The sequence below is a fragment of the Anser cygnoides genome, chromosome 3, assembly GCF_040182565.1.
Source record: "Anser cygnoides isolate HZ-2024a breed goose chromosome 3, Taihu_goose_T2T_genome, whole genome shotgun sequence".
In the NCBI taxonomy this organism is placed as follows: Eukaryota; Metazoa; Chordata; class Aves; order Anseriformes; family Anatidae; genus Anser; species Anser cygnoides.
The window spans coordinates 78,476,492-78,488,700 of NC_089875.1; the positions used below are offsets into that span (position 1 = coordinate 78,476,492).

A 12,209-nucleotide genomic window follows, 5' to 3' on the forward strand; every position below is an offset into this window, starting at 1 on the left:
ATTTCATTTCATGTTACCACGACATTTTCAGTATAATTATCATCCTTTAAATTCTTTGTTGGCCTAGATTTTTAAAAAAATATTTTGCATATAAGTCAATAATAAATGACTGATTTTAAACTGGGAAATTTGAATTATTAGTTGTCAGTTTTATGCTGCTTGTTTCCCACAACTTACTTTCATTTCTTTAAAATTAATACAGTGCTTTTATTCCATTGCTTTTCTGCTTCTTCCTTCAATTAAAAAAAAAAAAAAACAAACATATTTACTTAATTTTCATACCCAAATGTGGCACTGTAAAAAAGATTTATCTTATATCTGGGTTTCTTTCTAATCTAACAACTGGTCGGCATGGTGCTTCATTACAATTCAAATAGCATTATGTAGAAATTTCTGCAGAAATGCAGCATGAGAATGGATATAAGTAACAGATGAGAGCTGTTAGGATTATTTTTTTTTTGATTCTTGAAAGTGTAGGAGTCATTTAAAGATAAAATAATCAGTTTAAACATGTAAGGGAGGGTTATATAGATTTCCTAATTAATGCGTCTTGGAAAATAAACAAAAGCAAAATGCTTGTCATTTGGTACTAATGTGGTGGAATAGTGTGGCAGCAGGATCCCTGCTTTTCACTCATTCTCTCATAAAGATTCAACTTCACTTCAGCTGTAAAAATGTGCAAATTACATTACTACTACATGACTGACTTTTGTAATTACATTAAGCGATTGAGATAAATCCCAGTGCTGGGTTCCCAAAAGAATGCTTGCAGCTGTGTGATTTTTCGCATCTGATCCTATGGTTTGTTGTACCCAGCCATGCCTGCTATTTTTTTCCTTTTTTTTTTTCTCTTCTCCCCCTTCTCTGTAGAGGAGTCTGTTTGGTTAAGAGGTCATGTTGGGCACAAGATGGAAGAATAAAGCAAGATTGCTTTCTAGGGTGTACCACCCAGAAATTTGTTTTGTGGAAAAGGTTAGCAGGCCATGATGATTTTCACAGAAAGGCAGGTGCAGTATTGTCAGTGTGGCACACTTGTGAGCTTCACATGGACATAATGCACATGTAGTACACAGGAACCATGCTGAGACATTGCTAGCTGGGTGTCTGCTCATTTGCTGGAGAAAATAAATTGTTTTGTGGTCTTAAAAATGCATATTTTCCTTTATAAAAGCCAAATTAGACATTGTTTGAAGACATAAGATTGCATAGTGAATTTGTTTATAGAGCAGTTAATTTGTGTATGTGGCAATAGAATGAGAAGGGAGAATATCTGTTCTCAAATTCTGTAGTTAATTTTATTGTTGGGAAGTTCAAGCAGAGGAATGAGATTTTGCTAGTAAGTTCAGCTGCCCAGCTTTTGCCAATAGGTGAAATTTAGAAACTTGATTTATGGTTTAATGGGTATAACTAATATAAAGCAAAGATTAAAAAATATATGATTTTACAGTACAAGTAAAGGGTGTTAACTTGTCTGGAAAAACAGTTTGAATAATTTAAACTTAAGCAAAATAATGCAGAATATGTTGACTATCCAAATCTGAGTTACGCTTCAGCAAAAAGATATTTTTCTTTTCAGTCATTTTCTTTCATGTTTACTTATTGTTAAAAATAAAAAGTAAAAAAAATAGACGTTCTGTTGTTTTTACCCGCAGGTTCTTCCCTTTCCTGTCTGCGTACTTGTGAGGTGTAGCACAAGTCATTTGAGCGTAGAGCATCAACACCAAGGGTTGAATAGGTTGCTTTTTCACACTATGCAGATGTGGTTTTTAGTTTGTAACGTTCTGACAGAATCATAGAAATAAAGTTGTAGTTTGTAATCTTTAATTTGGTAGGATTGTAGCACCATAAGATAAATCAATCCTTTAAAATGTAAAACTGGTGACCATTTAAGATGAGAACAGTGCTGTTTTTCTGAGGGTTAGCTAGTCATTCTTTTACAGTGTTGGGAAAAAAATGAAATTTTTTAAATAAAAAAGGAGTGCCTGACAATTTAGTACCATTTCGTAATATAGCGTGATGAGAACTTAGTAAAAGAAAAGAAATCTATTAACCTTGCTTTTGCTATGAAGACCTTCAGCTGAAGTACCAGAGCTCTATTCAATAGAAAATGCTTGACCTTGGAATAAAAGTGCATATTCCTGGAACCTCATTTTTAATTACAAAAAAAAACAGTCGCATTGAAAAGATGAGCAAAAATGCTTACTCCCCCAGCTGAAAGAAAAATTGGATGTCAGTTACATTTTTGCTTACATACCATCTGCACCCCCAGTCACATTTCAGTTTCAGCAAGGTAGGTATAGAAGACCAGGTACGCTGCAAATGTTTGCAGTACTGGCAAAACAAATAGATAGAGAACCAGTAGTAAGTTTTTTGAACGTTTTTTGCAAGTGGGTGTGCCAACACTGTTTGCTTTTACACCTGGTCTGGTGACTTCTTGTGATTCACAAACTGAATCATTCTCTGTATAAAGGTAGGGCTGGGACATCTTAGTCACATACCTATACGGCTGGTGCTGTGCAACCATCATGAGCTGACCTCAGAGCCTACAAGGCTACAGCCAAGCAGGAGGAGGTAGAAAAGCTCAAGAAAACATTGATGCAACCTTGTTCTGCATCGCGAGCAGTGCTGTAGCAGAAGAGCAGCCTCTGACTGCTGTGGGTGTTGTGGACAGGGCGTTGCTAGCACTGGGGAGGAAAGGGCAGCGACGGGTGGCATGGCCGAGCACGAGCACAAATGCAGTTGTCTGGGGGTGCAAGAAGTGAGCACTGAAGAGGGATGTTGTTGTGGGACCGGAGGCAGGTGCTGAAAGGTGGTCAGAGGGGCATCCTTACTCAACTCCCCTGTGGAGAGCTGGGAAGACAGTCTTGGCAGGGAGCCTGTGGAGCAAGATAGCCTTTGCAAGAGAAAAGGAGGCTGCAGTGATTGAGGCACAGCTTGGGTGAGGGTTTTTCCCACATGACTGGATGAGAAAGGACACCTCTACAGAAAAACTGCAGAAGGAACTTGCCAGAAAAGTGTACTCTGAATGTGAGACCCTCCCCACCCCCAAATTGTCAAATACACTGTCCAAGTTATGGAGGGACAGGCCTGCCTGGGGCTGATGCCCACCCTGTCTGAGAAAGGCAGAGAAGCTGAGGGGAACCATGTTAACTCTGGAAGATGTAATAGTGAATTACAGACAGAAATTAAGCTATGAATTTGATCATTTCCTTGCTTTTCACCCACCTTGCTCCTGGGAACACTAACAAGAGTTAACTAACAATGTTCCTTTATAACACCTACTGCTACGTGTGGCCGGGTGGCTGGAAGTACTTTTCTCAAAATGCTGTTCGGCCAGGAGTTGTAGGCCCTCGTGGATAGCAGTAGATTATAAACATTTTGATAGTCCTTTTGCTAAAATTCTTCTCGTATTTATACTGACTTAAAAGTCACTTTTCATATCCAAAAGCACTGCTGTGAAAATATTACAGAACTGCAGGATTGAGTTGGGAAAAGTCTGAAGCAGTTCAGTGCAAATTCACTTTAAAAAATTACATATTACTCTTTGATTAATAACAGGCTGGTAGCCTTGGGTTAATCTTGCAGAAGGACCCTTCAGCCCCAAGCTGTAAAGTATTAGCTATCGCAGTCATCACCAGCATCTTCTATTAAGACTGACCAACTCTTCACATGTCAACTAAACATTCAGCTTTAGGCCTGTCTGTCATCTATCCCCAATCTGGGGATGCTGAGCAGAGTTAAATTAAACACTGCTCTCCTTCCTCTGGCTCTGTATTTGTCCTTAAAAGTGTTTGCATAGGGTAAGCTAGAGAGCTGATAGTGGTTGTAATGGCACTTCTGTGAGGATTTTTTCACAAACGCAAAAAAAATAGGGAAATATCATTTGAAATGAGCTTGTAAAATCTCTTGAAAAATCAAGAGACAGTAATTAAAACCTTTGTAATGAAAGGAGGTTCCTAGACTTCTGTAACAACACAGAATTTTCTTAATTTCTTAATTTACTGCTACTTCTTCTCCCTGTGCTAATTACTAATTTGCGACAGTCGTATGTCTGGTTCTCATGCTCTGCGTTCTACAACTGCGTATTCGCTCGGCTCTTATCGCAAAACTGGATGCTTTTGCTTTGTTTTTCCGCCTTCAATAATTTATATGTAAGGCTCAGCAAATGGAGCCTTGCTACTTGTGTGAAGCTGCCATTTAACCATGAAGTGAAATGCTTTTATCGAGTTTGCCCTGCAGATACGGTCCGCTGTGGCAATGCTGTCCTTATTTGGTGGCTGTGCAAGGAGAGCCAGGTGGTGCTGCAAAGCGTAGCACAGTGAAGCGTGGACAGATCTAGGTTTGACATTTGTCATCCTGTACTGCTAAAGGGAAGAGAAAAATCTGCTTTTCCATATGCTTATGCTTTAATTTTTGCCTGCAGTTTTGTCCAGATGGCCTTGTGAACATTGTTTACTTTAAGATGCTGTCCCAGATGTTTTTGAATGCCGATGGATAAATGCAACAACTGTGGTATACTAATACACAAATTATTTACACAATTTTGGCTTTTTTTTTTTTTTAACTCTCTCTTCTCCCCAGCACTTCTCTGTATGGCACACTTTTATGATGGGAAGAAGTCTACAATTATATTATTAAATTTCTGGGAGTGAGCAGTGTCTTCAAGTTGCAGATACTTGGACCTCTTTTTCTGCTGATAAGATTCTTTTGTAGTTCGTTGTGGATGGAAGTTTCAGATGCTGTAGTATACCCCTTGTAAGCATGTCAAGTAAAAAGGGTTAGTACACATAGCTTGTAAAACAGTGATTGTTTTAGGGTGTGAGCAGCTCCCAAGCTATTTGTCGTTTATTGCATTCAAAAACTCTTTGCTTTTTCAAAGACAATTTATTCTTTCTTTGCCCTTGTACTGTCTTCATTCTCCACACTAGTGGAAGGGAGAATATTTTAAAGCTGCGTAAGCAGTATTACCAAGAACATTTAAAAATGTTTTTAAACAGCAAAGCACCTCTCACTGCATTTTGACAAACTCAGATGCAATTTGGAAAAATAATTATGCCTTGATGGCACTATAGGGTGCAGACAAACTGCGTCAGAGGCTTGTTGCAGATAAAATAGATATTTTAATGACTTCTTTTTTATTTAATTATATTTTTTCATCTTCTAAGGAAGAAACTATGCAGGAATGTACATAAAAGAACCTTTTGGCATGAGCCTTTCATTAACGTAAATAGGCTGGTTAGTTATTTCTCAAGAACACTTTAATGAGACTTCAATGTGAAGCTCATTAGAACAAATATATGAATTCATATGTCAAGACATAGGTTGCAGCATCACAGTTCTTGGCATCTATTAAGTCCATAACTCGTTTACATTGACATGCATTGTTAATCAATATTTAAGACACTGCAGATGTCAGTAATGTTCATATTTAGTCCTGCAACCATGACAATATGAAAGTTGCTAGTAGAATTCCAGGCTAAATATTTTTATCTCAAGTCTTTTCATTACCTCTAGGCTACAAGTTAATGACTGTCTAACTTCGCTGCCCCCATCTATTTAAATAATAAGGGAAATGGGAAAACCCATGGATGTTATACTGGTAGCATATTCCATTGCAGTTTTACCAAATTTTTGTGGTTTAAAATTAAAGCAACATCGTTGTATGCATTTGGATTGTGTTAGCAACCCCTCAGGCTGTGACAAAGGGAGGTAGGTGGAGGAGTAAATGTAGCATTTGTGAAAACTTTTAACAACTCCAATTCAGTTACCTTGAGCAAGCTGTACAAGGCAGTTTAAACAAAGTACAATAATTTATAAAGACTTGCAGCATTCATTTGGTAAATTCTGGTTACCTGTCCTTAAATGCACCAAGGAGCAGCCTTTGTGTGGTGTCTCTAGTGTGTGTAATGACACTATATATATAAAAACTTCCTATTGTTAATAAACTAACAGAATCTGTTTTACTTTATTTATTGCTTAGGTAATTGAAGAAGTTAAAGTCTTATGGGACAATCTAATTGTTGTGGGAGGTATTTACTGGTTATGTGTATCTGGGGGGGGAGGATTTTTTCCAGGGATTTAACTGCTACTGTCTCTTGTTTTTTTAAAGACTATGCAGAGCAGCTTAGAGTACCACCAAGGTATCCTTAAGTACATGTCAAAAATTATAAATGTAATCCATGGAAGGACTGAATTGGTTAAACTATACAATTATCTAGTAACATTAATCTATAGTTTAATTACAGGTTCATCAAAAATCATACGGCTCCGTGAAGAAAACAGTGAAACAAGTGAAATACTGAAAGGCAAAAATTCTGGTAATGGTGCATCAGTTCCAGTTAAAGGAATAAATAATTTAGGAAATACATGCTTTTTTAATGCTGTCATGCAGGTAAGACGGAAAGCTCATACAGTTTTCACTCTATAAATTTCAGAAATACTTAATCTGCATAAACTGTGGCCTTCATAAAAGGTACTGAATGTTACCAGTTTTCATTCTGCTGTCTGGAGGTCCTTTTAAAATGCTTTTCACTTCTGGCTATCCAAGCACTATTTCCTTTTATAACAGAAAAGCGTTCCTGGATCAGTAGCATTTTTCAAAGTACTGAGACAAATGAAAATGTCAAGTATGTTACACACTGCATATGTGTGTGGGTTGTACTCTAGCATATGGTTTTATTTGTAGTTCAGCATTAGGCAGTCATGAGTAATGCATGGTATTTACCATACTGGTGGGTGTGAAAAGTGGTACTTTATGCATAATTTAAATTATCAAGCACCAATGTTGTCTGCACAGTGAGTTGTGATGATTTTAAGCCCCTACAGATGATGCAGCTATAAAAGTACTTTTATTATTTATTTATTTTTTTCTGACCAGACTAAGAGAGTGAATTATACCAGTGCACTTTTATTGATATGAGCCTATAAATAATCCAACATCCTAAAAATAGCAACCCTACTGGGTTTTATATTGGAACATCCTAATGCCTGCTGGTTGAGCAGAGACACCTGTATATCTGCAGACAGGAGTGAGCAAATGAGTCAAAACTGCTACAAAGGTGTTCTGAACTGTCAGGCTCTACGTAGCGTTAATGGTGGTGATGATAAAACTTAGCCACCAAATAGTACATTTGTAAGGAGTAGCATTACTACAGATTGTTCTCTATGCATACTTAGAGCATTGTAGAAACTGAAGCGATCTGTGGCAAAAGTAACTAAAAATAAAGGGGGAAAAAAAGCTGAGATGTGTTGAGTTGGTTTCTCTCTTAAATTCAGAGAGGCGATGCTTTAAAGTGTTACAGAGTCCCCATGCTTCCTGGAGGATTATGAGGGAGGCTGCAGAGTTCAGAAGAAACAAATGCTTTCTCATATTAGTGTCCTCACCATCCAAAATAAATAAATGAACTTTGTTATACAACAAAAATAGAAAAGTTATTACCAGGAAGCTATTTCGGAATTACAAAAGCAGAAGTACATACAATTTTCAAAACAGTCTAAGATTAGTGATAGCTTTTACAAGGATGATACCTGCTTTTTCTAGTGGTCTCATATTATTTAATATGTCTGTTTTCATCTGTCCCTGAATTGAGAACTAAAGAAAACTGTATAGTTGAAAGATCAGCGTTTCTTTTTTTTTTTTCCTTTTTCTTTAAGAACTTGGCACAGACTCATATACTAAATGAACTGATGTATGAGATGAAGGAAAAAGGAACAAAGTTAAAAATCTGTCATACCTCAGACTCCCAACTGGTAAGTGTGCAGTGACAAATACAAATTTGGGCAAACGGGGGAAGAAACAAGAGAATGGCATATCACATCTCTGTTAAAAATACTCTTATTCTCTCATTTGTTTTTATCTCTTTATAATTTAGCCAGTTCATGATATCCATGAACTCACTCCTATTACAAAGCTAATTATTCAGCCCTGAAGGGGGGGGGAAATAATCACTTCCTTTCACATTTTATAACATTGAAGTAGCAAATAATACCTGACCTTAAGAAAGAGTGGCTTATTTTTGTTTCCCATTTCGTTTCTTCAGTGTGCATACATAATACAGAGAATAGTATTTTTAGCTCTGTAAAGTGTTTATGAAATATTTTATTCCAGTCTGTTCCAGCTCTTCATTGATGAGGCTTGTAAAATTTACTGCATGCTTCACAGCCAGAGGATTAAACTGAGAGAAACAAAATTCTATTGAAGACTAAATTGCTTGTCCTCAAGTTCATTTGAGGCATATGGGAAAGAAACTAGTTGTTATTATCAAAATAATATGCTGCTGTTCCCAATCATTTCTTATAGCTTTGGGTTTTCACAATAAGTTGTTACCAAGTGGGGTAAAGATAATACCCTTTTCCCTCTGCTAGCTAATAAGGCAGTTTTCAAATGCTGTTTTTTTTTTGTTGGTTTGTTTGCTTTTTCTTCTTTTTCTGCTCTTTGCTGGGACCTTTCTGGTGATGGTAAGGATTGAGAGGTGGGAGTCTGTTCAAGATACCTCTGAAGTTATAAAGAATTCTGCATGTTGTTGGTAGTGATGTTGATAGCTTCTCCAGGCAAGAACAGTGTGAAATTCACTGCACTGTTATCTGTATTACCTCTAATGGCAGTTCTGAACAGCAGCGTGTTTCACTAAGTTATTCCTGAGCCACAACTGAGGTCTGGAGCTTGTTTGTGCCTGGAGGCTTAGGAAGGCAGTTGGTTTATGCTCAATGTGAACCTTGCACAGCCGTAAGGTTGAAAGATTTATTTTCTATTTAATGACAATGCTTACGGTGTAAGATCTTCGGAGCGAGGAATGCATTTTCTGGTCTCTGTATGTCAACAGAGGATTAGAGGACTACAGTAGCGTAACTGATAGTAATGGAGAAACTCCTAGCTTCGTGCTTGGTAAAGGGTATTTTTCAAGTTTTGAGAGTGTATGTAATGTGAATACTTTATATTTATGTGTATCCACAGAGGTTACGTTTTGTTCAGTTCTGTTGTTTGGAAGAGGCAGTCTCTCTAGTTGTTTGTCTGGAAGCTGTAATCTGTTTTTGTGAGAATCAGATGAGCTAGGAAGTAAGCCCTGTGATGAGATATGAACCTGGCTACGCGTAAGGGAGAGCTGGTGATCTTGAAGCACAAGTAGTACTGAAGCAGCTGAGGAGCATCTCCTGATCGAAGTCTATGTCAGATGGCCGCTGGCCAGGTCCCTGCAGCCCTGGGGCCTGCTGGGTGGTATGAGCCGCAAACCAGGAGGGGCTCGTGAGACTAGCACGGCTCCAGTTCCTCCTGCTCCCACCAAAATGTCTGGCCTGCAGTGGTCTGCTGGCGGCCTCTGCTTGTGAACCACTGTCCGTGCCTTCCCGGCTTGTGGCTCCCGCAGGAGCATTGGGTGCTCCTGTGGCTGTTGGATGTGTGAGGATTTCAGGATGCAGCTCTCAGCTCAAGGCACATAGGAGTAAGACAGATAATCCAAGAGGTGTATGATGCAAACTTCCACTTGGCATTCACATTCTGAAAAACAGAATAAGTAAGCTTTCATCACGTGTGTTACTAATTGGTTTCAGAGAAGAAGCGGCAGAAGGTTCCCTTATGGCTAGCTTTGATGTCCCGTAGCCTGGCAAAATAAAAGAACTCCCTGTTTAAAAACTCATCCATATTTCTTACCTTAAGCGTTCCTGTATTACACTTTGTTCTAGTATTCATTGACATGCCTGTTTCCAAAATTATTGGTTAACCACCCGTTTGTTCATTGAAAATTGCTAGGTATTGTGGCTATTACTGTTTAATTAATAAGCTTGCTCTTTCACCATTTCAATCATGTAGATGACACCAAGCTTTTTTTTTTTTAAATAAAACATTCTGAGGCTAAAAGTCACATTGTTCTTTTTCTTAAGTATGTTAACCTGAAACAAGGCCTGTTTATCACTCATTCTGAAATCTGATGCACAATGTACCTTTGCTTTGAAGGATCCTTTGGTGGTAAACCTCTCCAGCCCTGGACCCTTGACTTCAGCGATGTTCTTGTTCCTTCACAGCATGAGGGAGGCTGGAAGAGGTCCTCTTTCTCCCAAAGTACTGTTCAGCCAGCTTTGTCAAAAGTATGTATTGTCAGCATCTTTTTTTTTTTCAGTGATACATTTCTAAATATGCCATGTCTGTTGTGCTTTCTAGTGTGCTGTTAGATTTTTACTGAGCAGCCCAGAAAATGTCTTTGTGTTGTAAAATTGCAGGGTTTCTTGTTGTACTCCAGGGTTGTACCTGTTTTTCATGAAATGTATGTCCTAGCCCAGAACTGCTATCATGCAGTGGGCTTTCACTTGGGTTTAAGAGGGCAGAAGATGACATAAAACCAAAAGAAAAAATACCATAACCTTTCAGGTCTTGTTGGCAGCTGTATATTAGCTTAAAGCTCTGCTAATACTGCAAGATGTTTTGGGAAAAAAAAGTAAGCTTCTAAATGGGAAAGTTCTGCTACGATGTCTGTCCTTGGCATCAATTCAGAGTAAAAAAGAGAGTATAATAAGTAAGGACTTAAAGCAGTACTGAGAAGGCGTATGGCTCCAGATTGCAAAGAGCTTACAAGCCCTAAAGAAGTCCGTTTCTTGGTGTGGAAAACGTTTACAGTGGTGCTTTGTAGATGTCTTCAATTATAATGCAAACAATCTTGCTTTTTAAAATACCTGTGGAAGACCTATTTAAAAGTTGATACAAATATTTAAATATTGCCTTTACAAGTAAAAGAAGCTGTAGAAACGGAGTAAATGGAGGATGTTACAGCTGAGTCTCACATTTTTTAAAAAAATGGAAGTTAATAATGCATGTTAATCTATTTGCTACAGTATTATTAAAAGGAATTGTAAGTGTTTAGCAGCAAGAGAGTTAGGAAAGTTCCAACTTACTACTGCAGAGTTCCAGGGTAAAAACCTTGCTGTGCAAGCATGCTATAAAGAAACAGAAACTTTTAGACTAAAGTGAAGACCATATAATTCTGATACGGAAACAGTTACTACTTTTTCTTTATCCTCAAAATTTAACTTCAGAAATGTAATATATATATATATTTCTATTGTACTTGACTTCCTTTTGGCTCTTTTGAGCTGTAAAAGGAAATGTGTATAAAAAGTCCTTAGAGTGATTTTGGATCAGGTGATGCAACAATACTAAATCTCAGATACCTAGTTTTTGTTGTATTTTTATCTTTAAGATAGGCGTATACTTTAGCTACCTGCTAAAAGTTCAATGTTTTTTAAGTGGGTAGCAGACTTTTACTGTTTAGATACGTATCTGTCAGCTTCTGCCATCTCTTACTTTCATCTATGCTTCTTACTTTTGTTAGCCTTGCAGAACACACGAAACTGCCAGGGATATTTTTCTGGCTTGTCTTATGTATCAGTGATGAAATGTCAGCCACAACCTGTTAGCATGAAGTTAAGCAATCAGGGACGGTAAGTGGCTGCACAGTTATGACAGAGGGTTTTGGTCTTTTGGGTCTTCTGTTGATGATGGCATGGGCAAGACAGAAGGAGAATTTCAGCAAATTCAGCAGTCTGCAGTGGTAGAAGTGGGAGGAGGATGTGGTAGATGTGATAGTTGAAAGACATGAGCTAGGCAGTAAATCCTGTAAGATATATTTACACATATTTTTGTTCTGTACTATGCTTACAGATCTACTGAAAATGTTAGTAAAATTAGGTTAAGAGGACAAAAAAATCATTCTGGGTCTTGAACATGCTGCTTGGTTCTAGTGGCAAAACTTAAGTGGGGAGGTTAATTGTATTTCGAAACACTTTAAAGTCTATTGTGATTTACCAAAGCCCATTACTGATCAGTTATTCCACTCAGGTTAACTTGCCTGCTGGGATTTATATTGGAGCAGAGATGCCTGTTTTTTATGTTTGGAGGTTTGCCGACATTATTTTGATGCTGTGGCTGACTGACACTGAAGTGCCTGTACAGAGTGCAAAAATACTTAAAGCTTTTATTGAAACTGCTGTACAAATGTGTTCTGAATTACTGATTTCTGGGCAGTACTAGGTGAAATAATTTGAAGAGTACAGTAACAAAAGTGGTGAGTATACCTTCTCTACCTGAGTATACCTTCTTTCTAAAAAATGCCACGATCTGTACATCTGCAGATCTAGACAAAAAGATCATGTGTCTCATTTCAACTGCTAATGAAGGATGTTCTGTTCCATTGAATTGACATGAGATCTTTATTTTGTCAGTT

At 37.8% G+C, this 12,209-nt stretch overlaps 1 protein-coding gene across 5 annotated transcripts in view; it reads left to right on the forward strand.

Moving 5' to 3' along the window:
• Nucleotides 1-12,209, forward strand: part of USP45 (ubiquitin specific peptidase 45) — a 54,816-nt gene that overhangs the window by 15,439 nt on the left and 27,168 nt on the right. For all 5 annotated transcript variants that reach the window (XR_010830441.1, XR_010830442.1, XM_066994491.1 and 2 more), the window contains exons 6-8: nt 6,246-6,391; nt 7,654-7,749; nt 9,950-10,080. Coding sequence is in view for 3 of the 5 variants with exons in the window: in XM_066994491.1 (XP_066850592.1) it covers nt 6,246-6,391; nt 7,654-7,749; nt 9,950-10,080 (373 nt within the window). In the remaining 2 variants the exon portion in view is untranslated. The remainder of the gene's footprint in view (nt 1-6,245; nt 6,392-7,653; nt 7,750-9,949; nt 10,081-12,209) is intronic.